The sequence below is a fragment of the Sebastes fasciatus genome, chromosome 17, assembly GCF_043250625.1.
Source record: "Sebastes fasciatus isolate fSebFas1 chromosome 17, fSebFas1.pri, whole genome shotgun sequence".
Lineage (NCBI taxonomy): Eukaryota > Metazoa > Chordata > Actinopteri > Perciformes > Sebastidae > Sebastes > Sebastes fasciatus.
Genome location: NC_133811.1, coordinates 3,768,519 through 3,785,073, shown reverse-complemented (window position 1 = coordinate 3,785,073; position 16,555 = coordinate 3,768,519). Strand labels below are relative to the sequence as shown.

General features: G+C 37.3%; 1 protein-coding gene across 3 annotated transcripts in view; it reads right to left on the bottom strand.

Moving 5' to 3' along the window:
* Window positions 1-14,884, bottom strand: part of LOC141754942 (T-cell differentiation antigen CD6-like) — a 30,211-nt gene extending 15,327 nt beyond the window's left edge. The window contains exons 1-11 of one of the 3 annotated variants that reach the window (XM_074614406.1): window positions 14,741-14,884; window positions 11,422-11,517; window positions 9,168-9,449; window positions 7,124-7,441; window positions 3,206-3,517; window positions 2,505-2,576; window positions 2,139-2,276; window positions 1,201-1,317; window positions 867-989; window positions 572-643; window positions 129-293 (exon numbers count right to left, since the gene is read on the bottom strand). In XM_074614406.1, the coding sequence (XP_074470507.1) occupies window positions 129-293; window positions 572-643; window positions 867-989; window positions 1,201-1,317; window positions 2,139-2,276; window positions 2,505-2,576; window positions 3,206-3,517; window positions 7,124-7,441; window positions 9,168-9,449; window positions 11,422-11,517; window positions 14,741-14,792 (1,747 nt within the window). In that variant the 5' untranslated portion in view covers window positions 14,793-14,884. The remainder of the gene's footprint in view (window positions 1-128; window positions 294-571; window positions 644-866; window positions 990-1,200; window positions 1,318-2,138; window positions 2,277-2,504; window positions 2,577-3,205; window positions 3,518-7,123; window positions 7,442-9,167; window positions 9,450-11,421; window positions 11,518-14,740) is intronic. The other 2 variants (XM_074614407.1, XM_074614408.1) reach the window with 2 other exon arrangements.
* Window positions 14,885-16,555: the final 1,671 nt, after the last annotated feature.

Here is a 16,555-nt window from a genome sequence, read left to right as displayed (position 1 = left end):
TACCAACAGCCAGTTAGCTCATTTCATTTCCGTACAATTCATTTGTGTACAGTCCCTTAGTTCATTTTTACGGCAACATTACAACAAGGTACTGGCTGAAGGGAAGCAGGTGAATGACTCCGACTGACCGGGAGTGACCTTGACATAGCCGTTGTTTGTGTTTTCGTAGCATTCCCCGGAGGAGGTACTGGAGGTATCAAATGAGTCCACTGTGATCCTTGACACTCTGGCATATTGAGCCTCTGCGGGGTCGCCATTAAAGACTCCCATCACTTCCTCTGTGGGTTCAGGGGCTGCAAAATGAAAATTAGAATGTAATATTAAAGACACAAGAATAATTAAAAAAATACAAATTAAATGAATTATCTCTTGTGAAAGGGATCATGTAGGTCTATAGTTTAAACTAAAACGGAAAAAAAGTTTTAATGTTTATTGCGAGAAAATGTAATATGTCATGGTTAATTCTCTCAATGTTTGTGCCATCCTCTGCCTCACAGACGATTACATATTATTGTGTGTATTTGAGATCTGTGTAACATCTTTGTTTCTGTGGCATCCAACAGTGACTCACCTTCCTCGAAGAGGCTGTCGAGACCTGAGGGCCTCATCAAAGGGTTCACGTCTGCTCTGTACCTCTGAGAATCTGGATACAAAACGATGCACAGGAGGCATTGTTTTAATCACAAACCATCCTGCAAGCATTCGGTGCAAACAGCATTGATCTGCAAAGACCGCACACACACACATGCATGGCAGAGCAGCTTCAACCGCAACATGCAGCAGCACAGGGAGAGAAGATCTTAAGAGGCAAAGACTGAGAAGCACACAGGAATGAATACAAAAGGAAATAAAAGAACATAGCTCACTCCGAAAGGTTGATAAAGGGACAGACGGGTCATTGTTTGGCTCATACTGCTCATAGTCTGTATCTACTGACGTGCTGTCAACACTACTAAGCTGGGTCCAAAGATACCTGGGATTGGAGGGGACTTTTAGAGACAAACACAAAGAAAATGACTTCATGAGACGACTATTTCCGGTGTAAACGCTGGACAATTCTGCAACTTGTGCATGTATATAAATACATATATGGTGTAAAGAAAGAAAAGAGTAAGTTGTGTTAGTATCCAATGTATTACATTCTGCTCACACATTCAGTCTTTTTATTTATCATATTGTTGGAAATGTTCAGTCCCTGACCTTCTGTCTGCAGTGGGTTGGAAGTGACCTTGACGAGGTCGACAGTGTCTTGGTAGCTGTTGTGATGATGTTCAGAGGGAGGTCGTGGGTTGGTGCGAGTCTGCTGGAGCAAGTACGCTGCGGACACAATTACCAAGATATAGAGAATTATTATCTTATTTAATTCATGCTTTGTGTTTAACTGTCTGGAATGTCTACTGTCTGACAGAAGGATTTTTTATCTTAAAAATGAGAGTTGGAGATATCAATAGACTGAAGAGTTGGGATTAAATTAGATACAGTATGCTGTGTTTTGAAAAACTGGAATACTGTTGGAATATTTTCAGGACAAATGAGATGGAGACTTTGTTGATATGTAGTCTGTTGTTGAGATTACAGATCCTCTCAGACATGTTTTAAGACATTTGAATAATAATTTGTCTGATGTGTTTTTTTTTCCTCCGAAAAGTTGTACCTTGTACCTTGTATTCTTAAAACACATCTAATGCTTCATTGAAAAATCCAGACTCTTTGAATATGTTAATATTGTTCTTAAAGTTGCATTAATATACAAATATATGCAAATATTTAAGTCTGTTTTTTTTAAATATAAAGAAATTCTGAATTGATTTTTTTTTTTTTTAAAGAATAAGCTCCTCTACCACTCTGATGAAGGAAATTAAGGCAAAACTGTTTGCAGAATGAACATTATCAGAAGTATATCGAAGAACGCACACTGTTTTTCATTTACTTTAATCTGATGAAGAGCACAAGGCATCTGTAACTGAAGCTTCATAATAATCAAAAACAGAATGTGATGATTTCATTGATTCTGTTCACAGCTCCTGGTGGCAAAAGCAAACCTTAGTTTCTAGAACTGATGGTAAATCGGGTGCAGAGGTACTGAAATCATGAGAGCAGTGAGACTGTAGCACAGACTTGAGGTGAGGAGAACCAACCGTGTCTTCTCCTGTAATGGCAGCAGAGCATCGAGTTTGTAATGAGAACCACGAGGAGGAGAAGAGCCAGAGCGATGATGCTGAGAAGCAGTGTAGAATCTAACGAGAATCCTTTAGCACAACCGTCTGAGGTTACACCTTTTGGGATGGACAGAAAGAAAAAATACACATCATTCTCATACTTTCTGGTAGTTTATTAAAGAATCACATGGTTGGTTATAATTCTCAGTGTTTGTTCATGTGACTTTTAAAACATACTGAGCCATATTTTGTTGTCCTACTTAGAATATTGAAAGTATCATTTATAAACATAATGTGATATACAGTATGTCTGTTTTAAGTAAGATAAAAAGCTAATATATTTACCGGTCGTCCAGTCGGTCATTACGGTTACATTAGGTATGGTGGTGGTGGTGGCTGAAGGAAACCCCAGGGAACCTGCAGGACAAAAGTATCATAATTTTAAGCAAAATTTAAATTTAAATAATTATTTAGGACACAAATGCAAATTATTTTACACCATAACTATGGCCTTCGTTATTACTTAATGGAAAGGGAAAAAAATATCACCTGAAAGTGCAAACATTTGTATGTTAGTTTAAATTTTCAGTTGATAAAAATTGAGTGCAGAATTCTGGTCCGGTCTTACAAATAGCTAAAATCTTGAAGATTTACAGAGGGGTTTATCCATCTCGTTATATAGCTATGATCAAAACATAATTTAAAAGACATCTGTAAGTCACCAGCTATTTATTGATTTATTGACAAAAAAGTCAAATAATGAAATGAGAATATATTTTTATACTCAAAAATAGCTGGAAACAAATGAAAATTATCTGTATTAAAATAATAAAAAACATGTTGCTGCTTTTGATTCATGTTTTGTTCATTTTGTATAAGTATAAAAAGATGAATATTTCTGCCAAACCATTTTCATGTGCTGTTCCCCCTATTTTACTGTGTCAAAGCCAAGACATCAGGTCTTGTTGCCTAATACGAAGCCAACTCTAGACCTATACCTATGTTGTTGTTACTTCATTAACAAACACAGACACTGTGTCACTCACCATTACAGATGACGCCGGATGCTTTAGCGGACATGCACAGATGTGGTTTGTTGACGAACTCCATGCACTGCCACAGATTCTGCATATTTGAACTGCATTGGTAAAACCACTGTGTCCCGTTGTTGAGGGCGAGAGGAGGAAGAAACTGAGAGAATTTCAGCGGTTCACCACACTGCAGCATGGAGCACACCATGGAGGCCATGTCTTTATTCCAGCAGTTATCACACACCGCACCCCAGCTGCCATTACGGTGGACCTCCACTTTACCAGAGCAACGGTCCAGACCTCCAGTCAGTCTGACTGCTTTCATCTCTGCAGAGGAAGAGGAGGAGAATTAGAGGAAGATAAATACAGTATTCTCTGAAGTAGATTAATGTTGTGTGAATAATTCCCTTTATGATATCACCATTGAAGACACTGAAGTCATGTACTTGTTATTTTTTCTTTGGGGATTTTATGAACCTGAGGGTAGTTTACATTTAAAGTTATAACCTACATAAGGTGGGTATTTAATGGGCAAATTTACACTCAATTTGACTACATGGCAATGTTGGTCTGTCTGTCCACCACTTTGTTAGATTAGAAGAATTAGATAGAATTAGATAGTTTGCCATGAAACTTTGTACAGACATTCATGTTCCCCAGAGGATGAATCCCCCTGACTTTGGTGATCCCTTAACGTTTCCTCTAGCGCCACCATGAGGTTCACATTTGTGGTTTTGAGTGAAATGTCTCAACAACTATTGGAAGGATTGCCAGAAGATTATACATTATTATTAATACACACCATTTTATATCTAATTGTAATTATATAATACAATTAAAAAAAATACTTTAGTTTATAACAAAATACCTGCAAAACTAATTCCCATCAGCCTCACCTGTAGGCCAGTTTCTGTTCAATCAGTGCTAATTATTAGCAAATGTTAGCATGCTAACTAGCTACACTAAGATGTTTGCATTTAGCTCGAAGCACCTCATCCGGGTCGGTTTCCCATGCGCACTCGCGTGTGTCTACGCTGTTCAGACTCAGACTCCAACACAAACTACATGGAAGCACCAAAACCTCTTGGTTGTATCTAGTGAAGCCCGTCTGTTAAACAGTGTTGGCCGCGGTCGGAGGACGCGGGGGAGACCGTAGCTTTGGTCTCCAGGGCCGGAGTCTCTGCTGTACTCAGCTCCTCTGCCTGCCTGCTTGCCTTCACTCAGCTCGCTCCACTCTCACGTGCATGCGCGCACACTACACACTGCAGAAGACTTCGTAGCTCTGAGAATATCTAGTGAACGTTTGTGCAGAAATAACTGCTGCAGCTCCTCCAGAACAGAGGTTTCCCGTGTCTTGTGAAGCGACGGGGCTCCATAGAGAGAAACGTTATCGTCTCCAACCAAAACTCCGGTGTCTCCCCCGTTCCATCCGGTCGCGGTCAGGAGGCTGAAGCAGGAAAAGCCAACACTAGGATCAGCAGTGATTCATGGAGAGACCTTCGTCTGGTCAGCTAACATTACTGCCAAGCAGCTGAAATATAGAGTTATATTGTGGTTTTAGCTGACGTGTGTCACCTCACTGTTTTGAGCGATGCTCGTTCATGTCCATGTAGAGCAAGAGTGAGCCCGAGCAACAGGACGCTGACTTGCGTTGACTTAACGGCCACAGGTGATGCTGTTAACAAGCATTTCTGATACTCACTGGCGTGTTCAGGGAGTGGCCTTGGGTGGCACAGGCCACCCCTGAAATCTGATTGGCCACCCCAAGTGCCACCCCAATATTTTAAAATATGATTGGCTATATGCCCAGTCAGAGGCGGGCCACGGCACTGAATGTAAACTGCACTCTTGTTTAGAGTTGCAGTTCCTTCTCAAACCTGAGAGGCAGAGATGCGCTAAAGTAGTATGTAGCCTGCAAAAATAAAGGCGCGAAGAAGAAGAAGTTTGAGCCGGTGAACCTACAGGTGAAACAAACTTTTTTTCTACAGTCAGTCTATCGAAGCAACACGTCTCTGGAGCGTCGTCGTGAAAGATGTGAGTAGCCTACATTTTACTACACTTACTGTGCCTGTAGTTAAAAGCTGTAACGGTAATAAGCTAAACATTTACCCTGTCTTGTTTTATTTCTTTTTATTGTAATTGGCACAAGGCTGTCATCATCTCATCTCATTAGCAAACACTGTTTTGACTGTCAACGATGCTAAAGCTAACATTTAGCTATTCTGTACTGCGTAACATTGTTATGTTAGACCCGTGTAACATCAATTACATTTCGTTTTCATTCGTGTGTATGCACAATTATCTATTGTACAACATATAAGAATGTCGTGCATTATGGGACTATTACAGTATGAAAAGAAATCAGAATATAAAGGATTTCTTCAAAAGAAAGAAATCCAAAATAGAGCCAGAGCAGAGGCAGAGCAGTCAGTCAGAGGATGAGAGCCAGCTTGTCCTGAAACAGCCTTCAGCTTCAGCTGTACACATAGGTATGTGAAATCCTGATAGTTCAAGTTTGTTCTCATGTTTGAACTTACTCATTTGGTTTGACTGTAACATACCACTTAGTTTACTTAGGAAAGGCTGATTGTATTATCATTCTAATCACAGCTTATGTATTATTATAGAGTCACATGTGGATGGTAAAGATGAAAGACCCTCAACATCACATACACATCAGGGTATGTATGAATTTACCTTCTTTAAAACATTATGTGCATTGATTCGAACTGGGATATTTCACTTATACTATAGTGGCATATACTGTCATTAAGCGTGTAGACAATTTTTTTAACAATACTGGTGTGAAAAGCCTAAATGTGACAATTTGACATATAAATGAACTGATACAATCTCTGTATTGCTTCAGGTGTGTCCAGTGCTGACAATCCAGAGGTTCCTGCAGGCCATGCACAGGGGGATAGTGGTGTGGCAGCCCCATTTGGCGGGCACGGACCTATTGGTATGTCTTAACAATTCATTTTTCATATGAAGTATAATATGCTTAATATTTTAGGCACATTTTATTATCATTCTAATGACAACCTATGTGTTATTGCAGAGTCAAATGAAGATTCCTGTGATGAATGATGTCTTATTTATTTTAATTTTGTTGGCACTTTATAAAGTGACTGTTTTAGAATAAGGATTTTCTTTTGTATGTAACCTACTTTGGGAATTTACAAATTATTTTGGCATTATTTAACAGTTCACTTTACAATGTTAAAACAAGCTTTGCTGGTATGTGAGGAGGGATGTGACTTTTGTTTATACCTGGGAGTTCAGGTTTCTCTGTTGCTGAGAATACTACGGTAACTTACTACATTGTGGCACATGTGACAAGTTTTGTCAAGTAAATGTTTTGCCCAAACAGGCTTATTTATTGTAATTTTGTTGGCACTTTATACAGTGCACTTTATACAGAAAGTGCATTCTCTTTTTTTTATGTACTGTATAACATACCTTGGAAGGTTGTTTTGAGGTTAGAATAAAGTATGGTATTTTTCAATCACATTTGTATGTTGCCTTTTCCTGAATGTTGTGACTAGTAGGTCTATTCTTGCTTGCAGTGTTAGTAAGTGAAGTAGATATGGGTTGTGGAGACACAAATGGTAAATTAATGCTGTGCCGACATCTGGGTGTGGGTGTGTATTTTCTTGTGTGTGTGTGTGTGTGTGTGTGCGTGCATACGTGAGTGTATATGTCTGCGCAGGCGCTCCTGCTCACACTTCATGCCACCCCTGCATAAGTCAGTGCCCCACTGGTGCCACCCCTATCAAAAATGTCTGGACACGCCCCTGCTGATACTTACAAACAGTCCCTTTAACTTTCTCATTTAATGTTTTAAATTTCTATTCATGCTACCAAACAGTTATTTTTATGTTGTTGTTTTTTGCAGTAGGCCTTTGTATGAATAGGTTTTCTAAACTGGACCTGAGCACACGACTCCAGCGTCCTCTTTGTGTCCGCAGTCAGGCTCGTCCTGAGCGGCCGGACAGGCCCACAGGTTCTCCTCTCTGCCAGTACAGTTCAGCTCGTCCAGGTGGACGGGTCCTGCTCTGCCCGGGGGGTAGGAGCCACCCTGTCCCGTCACCCTGAGGGCGTAACCGCAGCCGAGCTGGGCGCACACCACGTCGGCGTCCCGCAGGTCCCACCGGTCGTCACACACGGTGCCCCACCTCCCATCTCTCCACAGCTCCACCCGTCCAGCACAGCGGTCTGAGCTGGCTGCCAGCCGCACAGCCTGGTGGCCTGAGGAGGACATGATCACTGGATCACTTATGATGAGGGGCAGAGATAGTCTGGGAAATAGTTTAACGGCACTCTATTCGATCAGATTTACACTACTTGAACAATGGAGACTTCATTTCAGTCCTTGCAAGTTAGTAAATATCTTTTATCAGTGCATAGTCATTCATAATTAATGCAGGAATCAATAAAAAAAATCTAAATTATTGTTCACCACTTGCATTAGAATAGCATATCTGACTGGGCAGATAACCTAGAAAGGCTGATATGGACTATTTATTTATATATATATTTATGTAGACTATTTATTGTTATTTGTTGTGGTGTATAGAGACATAAGCATAAGCATTAGTAAAAGTAGAAATAGGCAACTACAGTGTAAAAAATGCTGTAGTAATACAAGTAAAAGTCATGTATTCAAAACCTTACTTAAGTAAAAGTACACATACTTAAAGTAGCCTACCAAAAGTAAAATACTTATTATGCAGAATGGCCCATTTCAGTATAGTCCATCCAGTAGAGTCCATCCAGTTGCTATGTATACATAATGATTGTATACACTCTAAATTGTGTATAAATGATACACTGTAAATTTGTATTGTTAATTTTATTATTTATTGTTACATTTTTATCTATTTTAACTCTGCCTTGTAAGGTGACCTTGAGAGTTTCGAAAGGCACCCATAAATAAAATGTAATATTATTATTATGATCATTGTTGTTATTATTATTATTATTATTAATAATAATAATATATTATATAAAGTATTAAGTTACATATTGATTATAATTAGTGATGCATTACTTCATGTGTAAGCACCACTAAAGTTGCAGCTGGTAAAGGTGGGGCTAATTTTTATATTTCTTAATATACTGCAGGTTAGTTTAATACATAATAATATCTCAAGGTTCAAGGTTCTTTATTTGTCATTTGTCAATTCCAGCAAAGCAGTCATTGGCAATGAAAATATTTGGTCTCCGGTTCCTTCAACAATGATAAAATAAAATATGTATATATAAAAGGAGAAATCGCACAAGTAAATGTAAAAGTAAAATGATAATCTAAGGCATAAAATAGTGCAGTTTAAATATAGGGTTTAAATATAAACATAAGTAAATATTAAATAGTGATGTAAATTTGTAATTTTGTATTTCCTATGGGAAAACAATGAAAACAGGATGTAGTATGTATATGCATGATGAGAAGTAATATATGTACACAGAAGTGTAGACAGGAATGTAGTATGTAATAATGAGAAGTACTAAAACTATATATACATAGTGTAGTAGTAGAAGTAGTATGTATGTGTATATGTATATTTACAGTATATATACAGATATACATATATATATATACTGTATATATATGGTATAGTTGATTTATATTCTGAAACTGTAATTTATGTTTATGTTAAATACATCTAATGGGGTAAAGTAGAATATTGACTTCCAAAAAATGTAGCGGAGTAGAAGTATAAAAGTGAAGTAAAGTAATATATAACAGGTGGCTATGTTTGCCAAAAAAGCCAAACATATAAATAAAATATACATTAATAGAAATACAGTGGACTAGAACACTTTTTAAAAGATATGCCTATGAATTCACAAGTAAATATAACAATTCAGTTTTTGAAATGGAAAATAAAAGGATAATTTCTTTTAATCCCAATCCTATAATCAGCATATCGGATATAATAATAAATCAAAAATATTTTTAAAAAGAATTTACCACAAACAGCTTCAGCGATCACAGTGCAGTTGCCTCCCACACTCTGTGAACAGTTCTGCAAACGACCGTCTCGGTACAAACAGTCGTGGTAGCAGGTGGCACTGGTAGGTGAGCTACTTTTATTCACATGATAGACGCTTCCACAGTCGAGATCCCGACACATCTGTTCAGCCAACGTATCTATAGAGTCTGCTGGTAATGCCACCACATCACTGCTCCTGTTTTCACGCATCCTGAGCGTGAAGCTGCATTTACCAGTGAGTTTGTGAACGTAAGGGTCACCTGAGGACACACAGAAGCAGAAACTCAGAATGATTTATGTGGTGATAATTCCTGTAAAACTCAAAAGTATCAATTCTTGTTCTCTTATTTTGGTCAGTTTCTCAATACTTTCTGACTTCCCTCCCGTCTGAGTTCTACTGAAGTACATTTTTAAAAATGTCTCACAAATATACAGTATAGTTTCACATTTGAAAAAGCTCAGTCATTTCCCAAAACAGCTGGGCACTGTAATTTTTAGCAAACTTGACTCAAACAGGAGGATATAGAGCATTTGTTGGGGACTATTTTCAACTGTGGATTAATACACATTTGGTGCTACGGTGAGTATTTACAGCACCAGGACGGTGTTTTTGAGATTGGTCGTGTAGTTACTTTCACTGGTATTGACAGTGTGAGCATCATGTCTTTATAGGCTACCAAACACACCGCATCAAACACATTTAACCACATGTACTGACTGAGTAGTTACTCGTTTGAAGAGTCAAATTTGTGTGTTAGCACGTGGGTCAGAGCAGTGTGGGTGAAAGGAGACCATGTCATCAGTGAATTATCTGTCATGTGTAATGTTCCACGTTTAACAATTCTGCCAAAGATATAAATTTGCCTCCGACTACTTTTAAAACCGACTTTGTTCTTTCCCGCGGCTAAAACTGAAATAATTGACAAATCTCCCTTTCAGGTACATTTTGATAAAGATAAAAAATGTGCAATTAATTTGCCATTAATCGCGATTAACTATGGACAATCATACGATTAATCACGATCAAATATTGTAATCGACTGACAGCCATATAGTATTAAAGGACACATATCATGCTCATTTTCAGGTTTATATTTGTATTTTGGGTTTCTATTAGAACACATTTACATACTTTAATGTTTAAAAAAAACTTATTTTCCTCATGCTATCTGCTTGAATATACCTGTATTCACTCTCTGTCTGAAACGCTCCGTTTTAGTACATTTCAGTGGAATTGTGTTGCTAGGCAACAGCTTGGGTCCATGTTTACATCCTGTCAGCTGATGTCATTCACATACACTGCAAAAGGAAATAAACTGGGACACATTTAGAATGTTTACGTTTAAAACTTTGAAATGGTCTAAATATTGTAGATTTGTGACATCACAAATGGACAGAAATCCTGACGGCTTGTTTCAAAAGCTCAGTTTCTGAATACGGGCTTTGTGTATTTCTCTGAGGATTAAGCGTTTCGATACTTTCACAGTATTTATATAGAACTTAAACCTGCATTATAATATAAAAGCCATGAAAATGTCACTTTTTATAATATGGGACCTTTAATATAGCAACAATTTGTGCGTGAAATTTTCAAAATGTGATTTTCAATTGCAATACATTTACAACCTTTTCTAATATTTAAGGGTGTCATAGGTTAACATATAACAGCAACATCCCTGGTTTATTTATATTTATATCAACCCTATTTCTTCCTTTTCATGGTAAAGCTTACCTTCATATTTACTGTATTCTTTAAATTTTTCTGCTCTGTTCTACTGTGTAAATTCCAGTAGAAATGTAGCTTATTACTATTTATATCATTGCCATTATTACTTTGGCAAATAAGATTTCAATGACTCTGAATGTACATGCATTGGACTGAGATGTCTCTGGTTACAAAACTGTGTTGCTGAGGGTGCAGTTTAGCACAAAGCCGCACAGAAACCAAAAGGTCGCTTGCAGAGCAAACCATGAGTTTGCGTGGGAGAATGCTTTGCTATCTCACAGTTTGATTTGCACCTGCAGATGTGTTTCACAAGCAGGTCGCCCCACATCCTGTGACAATAAGAGCAAGAATATTCCAACGTACTGCGCATAAAGTGTTCTTCTGTTTCAAAAGTAGTATAAAACAAAATTCTGGTATACAGTAACTGTGTTTGTGTGTTAGAGAGAGAGAAAGAGAAAGATTATCTTCCTGAATAATATATTTATACTGCAGAAAATGGAACTTACTATTGAATTCCTCTTGTATTATCCCTCTTGTATTATTTCCCTCTGCTGTCACTTGGACATCAGTTGGGTCCGTTTGAGTGGATGGGTTTTGTAAAGCTGAAATGGAGATAGGAAAAGACTCATTAATTTCACTGTCAGTGACAGTGGGAGCTTCAAGCCTGCACACACCACACGTGTCTGCCACAGGACTTTCGAAGGGTAACAACTTGACCAAGTGTCTGACTTTTATGTCTCAGCAAGCGGATGGAGTGCAGGGTAGGTAAAACATGATAAGAGGTCAAAGACCAACAATAAATGAACTGCCATGTGTAATCTTCCACATTATTCACTATACCACATTTTTTCTTTTTCTAACATCAAAACTAACTTTATGTTTTCCACTCCATATGACTGAATCATAAGCACCCAGACCAAAGGATTCAAAGGATTCAAAGGCGAACCTGTTATGTATCCATCACTTTAGAGGACATTATATTGACTTTCATTCATTTCCTGGAGACTTACCCTAACCCTAACCACAACTGCTACATGCCTAATCCACCTTAACCTTAACGTAAACCTAACCTTAACCTAATCCTAACCTTACCCTAACCTTAAACCAAGTCTTCACCCTAAAATGTAATGATTTACATTATGAGGATGTGCATTTTGTCCCCAAGGAAGGGGAGTCCCCACACTGTGACTATGAAAACAGATTGATGTCCCCACAAAATGAGTAATACACGCCCACACACACACACACACACACACACACACACACACACACACACACACATAAGTAATACAGTTTTTTGCATTTGCCAAGACAAGAAAACTGGTACTTGTATGCATAATTAAGGATACCACTAACTCATGTCGCCTATCTATTGACCAGGTCGGCTAAAACATCAGAACATTGTCTGCTTTACACTAAGTTTGAAATTCTAAAACACACTTGTGCAAATAACTACTCACAGTTATCTACATTAGACACATCATTCAAAACTAACCTGTGTGTTGCTTGCTAAACATGAAATACCTAAAGTCAATTATCATTCACTTGTACCCAGAATGCACCTGTGAAAACACCTGTAACCAATCAGTTCACTTAGTAATCAGAGTTCAAACACTATAAATAGGATTCAGGCTTGCTCTTTTGTGTGCACAACAATGGAGGCCAAGAATATGGATAAACGGAGAATATTTATTTTTATTTATAAATAAATGTATCATTTATAATAATAATGTATATTTATAAATGGATAATGTGTTTAATAATTCAAATGAGAATAAACACATTTGTTTGTTTCCCCATTGCATTTGGGTTCATAGTCCATAATTACAGCATGCTACAAATGAAAATGCCAAAGACTAGATGATAGTGTTTTATACTTGATATAAAGTAGATATAGTTTTGAATGAAGTGTTTGCTTTTTCAAGAGATGTAAGATATTTTGTATTTCGTGTATATGTTTTCATTCTCTTATTCTGGTCAGTTTCTCAATACTCACCTCCCTCCCGTCTGAGTTCTACTGAAGTAAATCTTTAAAAATGTGTCACAAATATATAGTTTCACTTTTTTTTTTAAAAACTCAGTTATTTCCCAAAAGAGCTGGGCACTGTAGTTTTTAGCAAACTTGACTCAAACAGGAGGAAATAGTGCATTTGTTGAGGACTATTTTCAACTGCGGATTACAGTTTTTTTACGATTGCTTAAAGCACGACATTTAAAACGGGGCTCATTTTGTCAAAACACTGCACACATTCCAAACACCCACACCCACAACTAGCAGAACACCTCAGATGTTTTGCAAAATGAAACACTTCATTCAAAACTATACAATAATTTATAAAAACACAATTTTGTCACCATGTGGCACACACATGGTTCATAAGATCTGATTCTGTTGGAACCAGTTAAACACTGCTGTGCTCAATCTTAAACACTTTTTTCTACTTTTCTAATGATATAGTCTAGGTTGGAATTTTTCAGAGATATTGTTAGAGTAAAGTGCATGAATATATTGGCTTTACACAACACAGAGTATGTTGTACTGCCTCAGTACATCCATACACTTCCACTAACAAACAAGTGACTTTATGTCAGATTCATGCGTCTTATGTAGAGAATAGAGTGCAGTGTGTTGCAAAATGTTGAGTTGCAAATTGGGTGCAAAGCAGAAAACATGTTTAGAGTTTTGGAGACTTGGGCTGAGGTTTTGCTCTCTGCATGTCAGTTTCAATAATTATGGTTTATGAGTCATTTTAGTATGTTTGCAATTGAAAAAAAACCTGTAAGCAATCGTAAAAAAAACAACTGTATTACAGTAGAGTTTTGACAAATGGTAAATGGTCTTGCATTAATATAGCGCTTTTCTAGTCTTCCGACCACTCAAAGCGCTTTACACTACATGTCAGCATTCACCCATTCACACACACATTCATACACTGATGGTAGAGGCTGCTAAGGTTCCAACTTTGCCCATCAGGATCTGATATAAATACTCATTCACACACCGATGGCTATGCCTTCGGGAGCAATTTGTGGTTAAGTGTCTTGCTCAAGGACACATCGACATGTGACCCGGAGCAACCGGGGATCAAACCACCTTCCGATTGGTGGACGACCTGCTCTCCCCTCTGAGCCACAGGCGGCTGTGGCTCAGGACAAAGAGGGCCCTAGTTTCAGAAATAATTTTAGCATTTGCAAAAAACTGAATGTGTAGTGAAATACAATGCTCCTAAAGAATGTGCTAAAAGATTAGTGTTTATTCAAATTCATACATCAATGTAAAAATATTCAAAATTAACACAAATGTACATGATCCACTTCCTGTCCAGAACTCCATTTCTCTATGTTTTCACCTTGTTGATTACTTTTAACCTCCACACCATCTCTAAATTTTCTTCAAGGCATTTTATAAATTTCAAACCTACAAAAAATAAATAAGAGCAAATATATTTGGACCAAAAATACGAAAACAAACTACTATATTTCTTCTGAAATACACTGAATACGGTATAGCCAACTTCGCAATCTTTGCCACTGTAGTTTGTGCATGTTAAATCTATAGTGTTACTTCCTTTTTCCTATGATGAACAGCAGCAAAAAAAGCTAAAAAAAGAAGACAATACCAGCTTCTACGATTTCCCGTCATTGACAACAATAATTTAACATCAAGTTATTCAGTTGTTTATGATTTTCATTTACAGTAAATTGTAATAATGTACTTTATGTGCTGCTAGTGTTAACTGACAGTTTGTGAATATTTTTTACATATCAAATTTATAAATAAAATTAAAAAATAAATAAATAACAAAATAAAACTGTATACATTACCTTGACAAAGACAGCTCAGTTGGACAATTAAAATGCATTTCACCAGCTTCATGTTGTAGACAGAAAGGGGGAAACAGCTTCTCTGTAATGTAGAACAACATCTACTGAGCCTGTTGGCACTGTGTGGCTTCCTCTCTTGTTCCCTCTGTATATTTGATTGAGAGAACTTCCCATTCGCTGCAGTGCATCATGACAGGAAGTGAAGCCTGTGGCTTTATCACTGATACTTGACTGTAGTATCAATAGTCAATCCACATTCATGATGCTGAAACTTACAGAAGCAATTTGTAGTAATAATTTACCCTGTTCTGTCTTTGATTTGGACATTACATTTAGACTTAATGTTGTGCCATCATGGACACTTAAGCAACGTACTGAATTAACAATATGTAGTAGCTGAAGGTCATATGGTATCTTAATGTATGCTGCCGATCATTATAATGCCGTTCAATTGCTGCTGTTGTATTGAGATCAGAGTGCAGTATTTATAGTGATAATTACATTAAAAGTACTTATAGTGCACACATGTTTTTCTAACGTATGAATCATATTGCATACAAATAATTATATTTTGGATTTATTGCACCTTATTGCAACTGCTCCACATCAATTTCCCTTATCTTACCCTGGTGACTTAAAACTACATTTAACCAGAGGGGGCGACATTACTTCAAGTCTGTGGTGGTGCACGTTTCAGCCAAAATGTTCAGGCTGTTAACAGATTGGTTTATATTTGTCGTTGAATTCAAATGACAAAACATAACAGACTGTAAATATTTTGGGATATTCACCAAGTAGGTAAAGCAATGAGATGGACACTTTTAAGACTACTCTGGGGCAATTTAATTTCCTTTAAAATGATGACACTTTAACCATTAAGTACAATAAAACACAAAAATACTGAGGTCCTGCATGTCCACGATATTTTTTTATGGAAAAGTATTTTATATATTTTTTTATATTCTTTATATTTCATAGGCTGATTCAAGAATTGTATTTAAATTGGACTAACTTTGCGCCAAAGAAAGAAAGAAAGAAAGAAAAATGATCTATAGTGTTATTAATAGCAGTGTGGAGAAGGCTTTGAAACAGCATTTAGAGATTTATCTTGGGAAATATATTTCTACAGACAGAATTGGACAGTTGAATAAATAAAATATGGAAAATCCAAATTGTAAAAAAAAAGAAAGATCTGACCTTCTTAGTGGTGTTATTGGGACCTGGTCCGATGACCTCAGTATTAAGACATTATTATCTTAATAATGGAGATTAAAGAGGTCATTTGCTATCAGTGGTAATGACACAATGAACACCATTCATCCATGGCCATTTTATTCATTCCACCTTTATTTATGCAGAGGGGAGCTGTAAGGAACATATAGGTTGTTTTATAACTTTTGTCATTAAGCATGATTCCGTTTTCAAAGCTGCGTAACAGAGGAGAGCAGCTGTGTAACAGAGGAGAGCAGCTCTGCTGGACCTCTGACAGCTCTTTATACAGCCACGTGACAGCTGCCTGCTTTGTTTACATCCTGGTCCAGGAGCACGCGCTCAACTCAACTCGCCCTCCTATTGGCTGTTCTGTTCTGTAGCTCCGCCCACCACCGGCAGACCGGAAGATACAACTGACAGAAACAAACAGAAGAGGACGAAGTTAATGTAACCTTTACCTTATTTATATACCTTTTCTATAACAATAAAGACAATAGTCATACTTCAACCAAACACCTGATTTAAGTAAAGAGCATTCGGCTTAATAAACCCGACGGTTTCTCTATTTAGGCTCTGGTTTAGTGGCTGGTTTAGTTTAGTCGC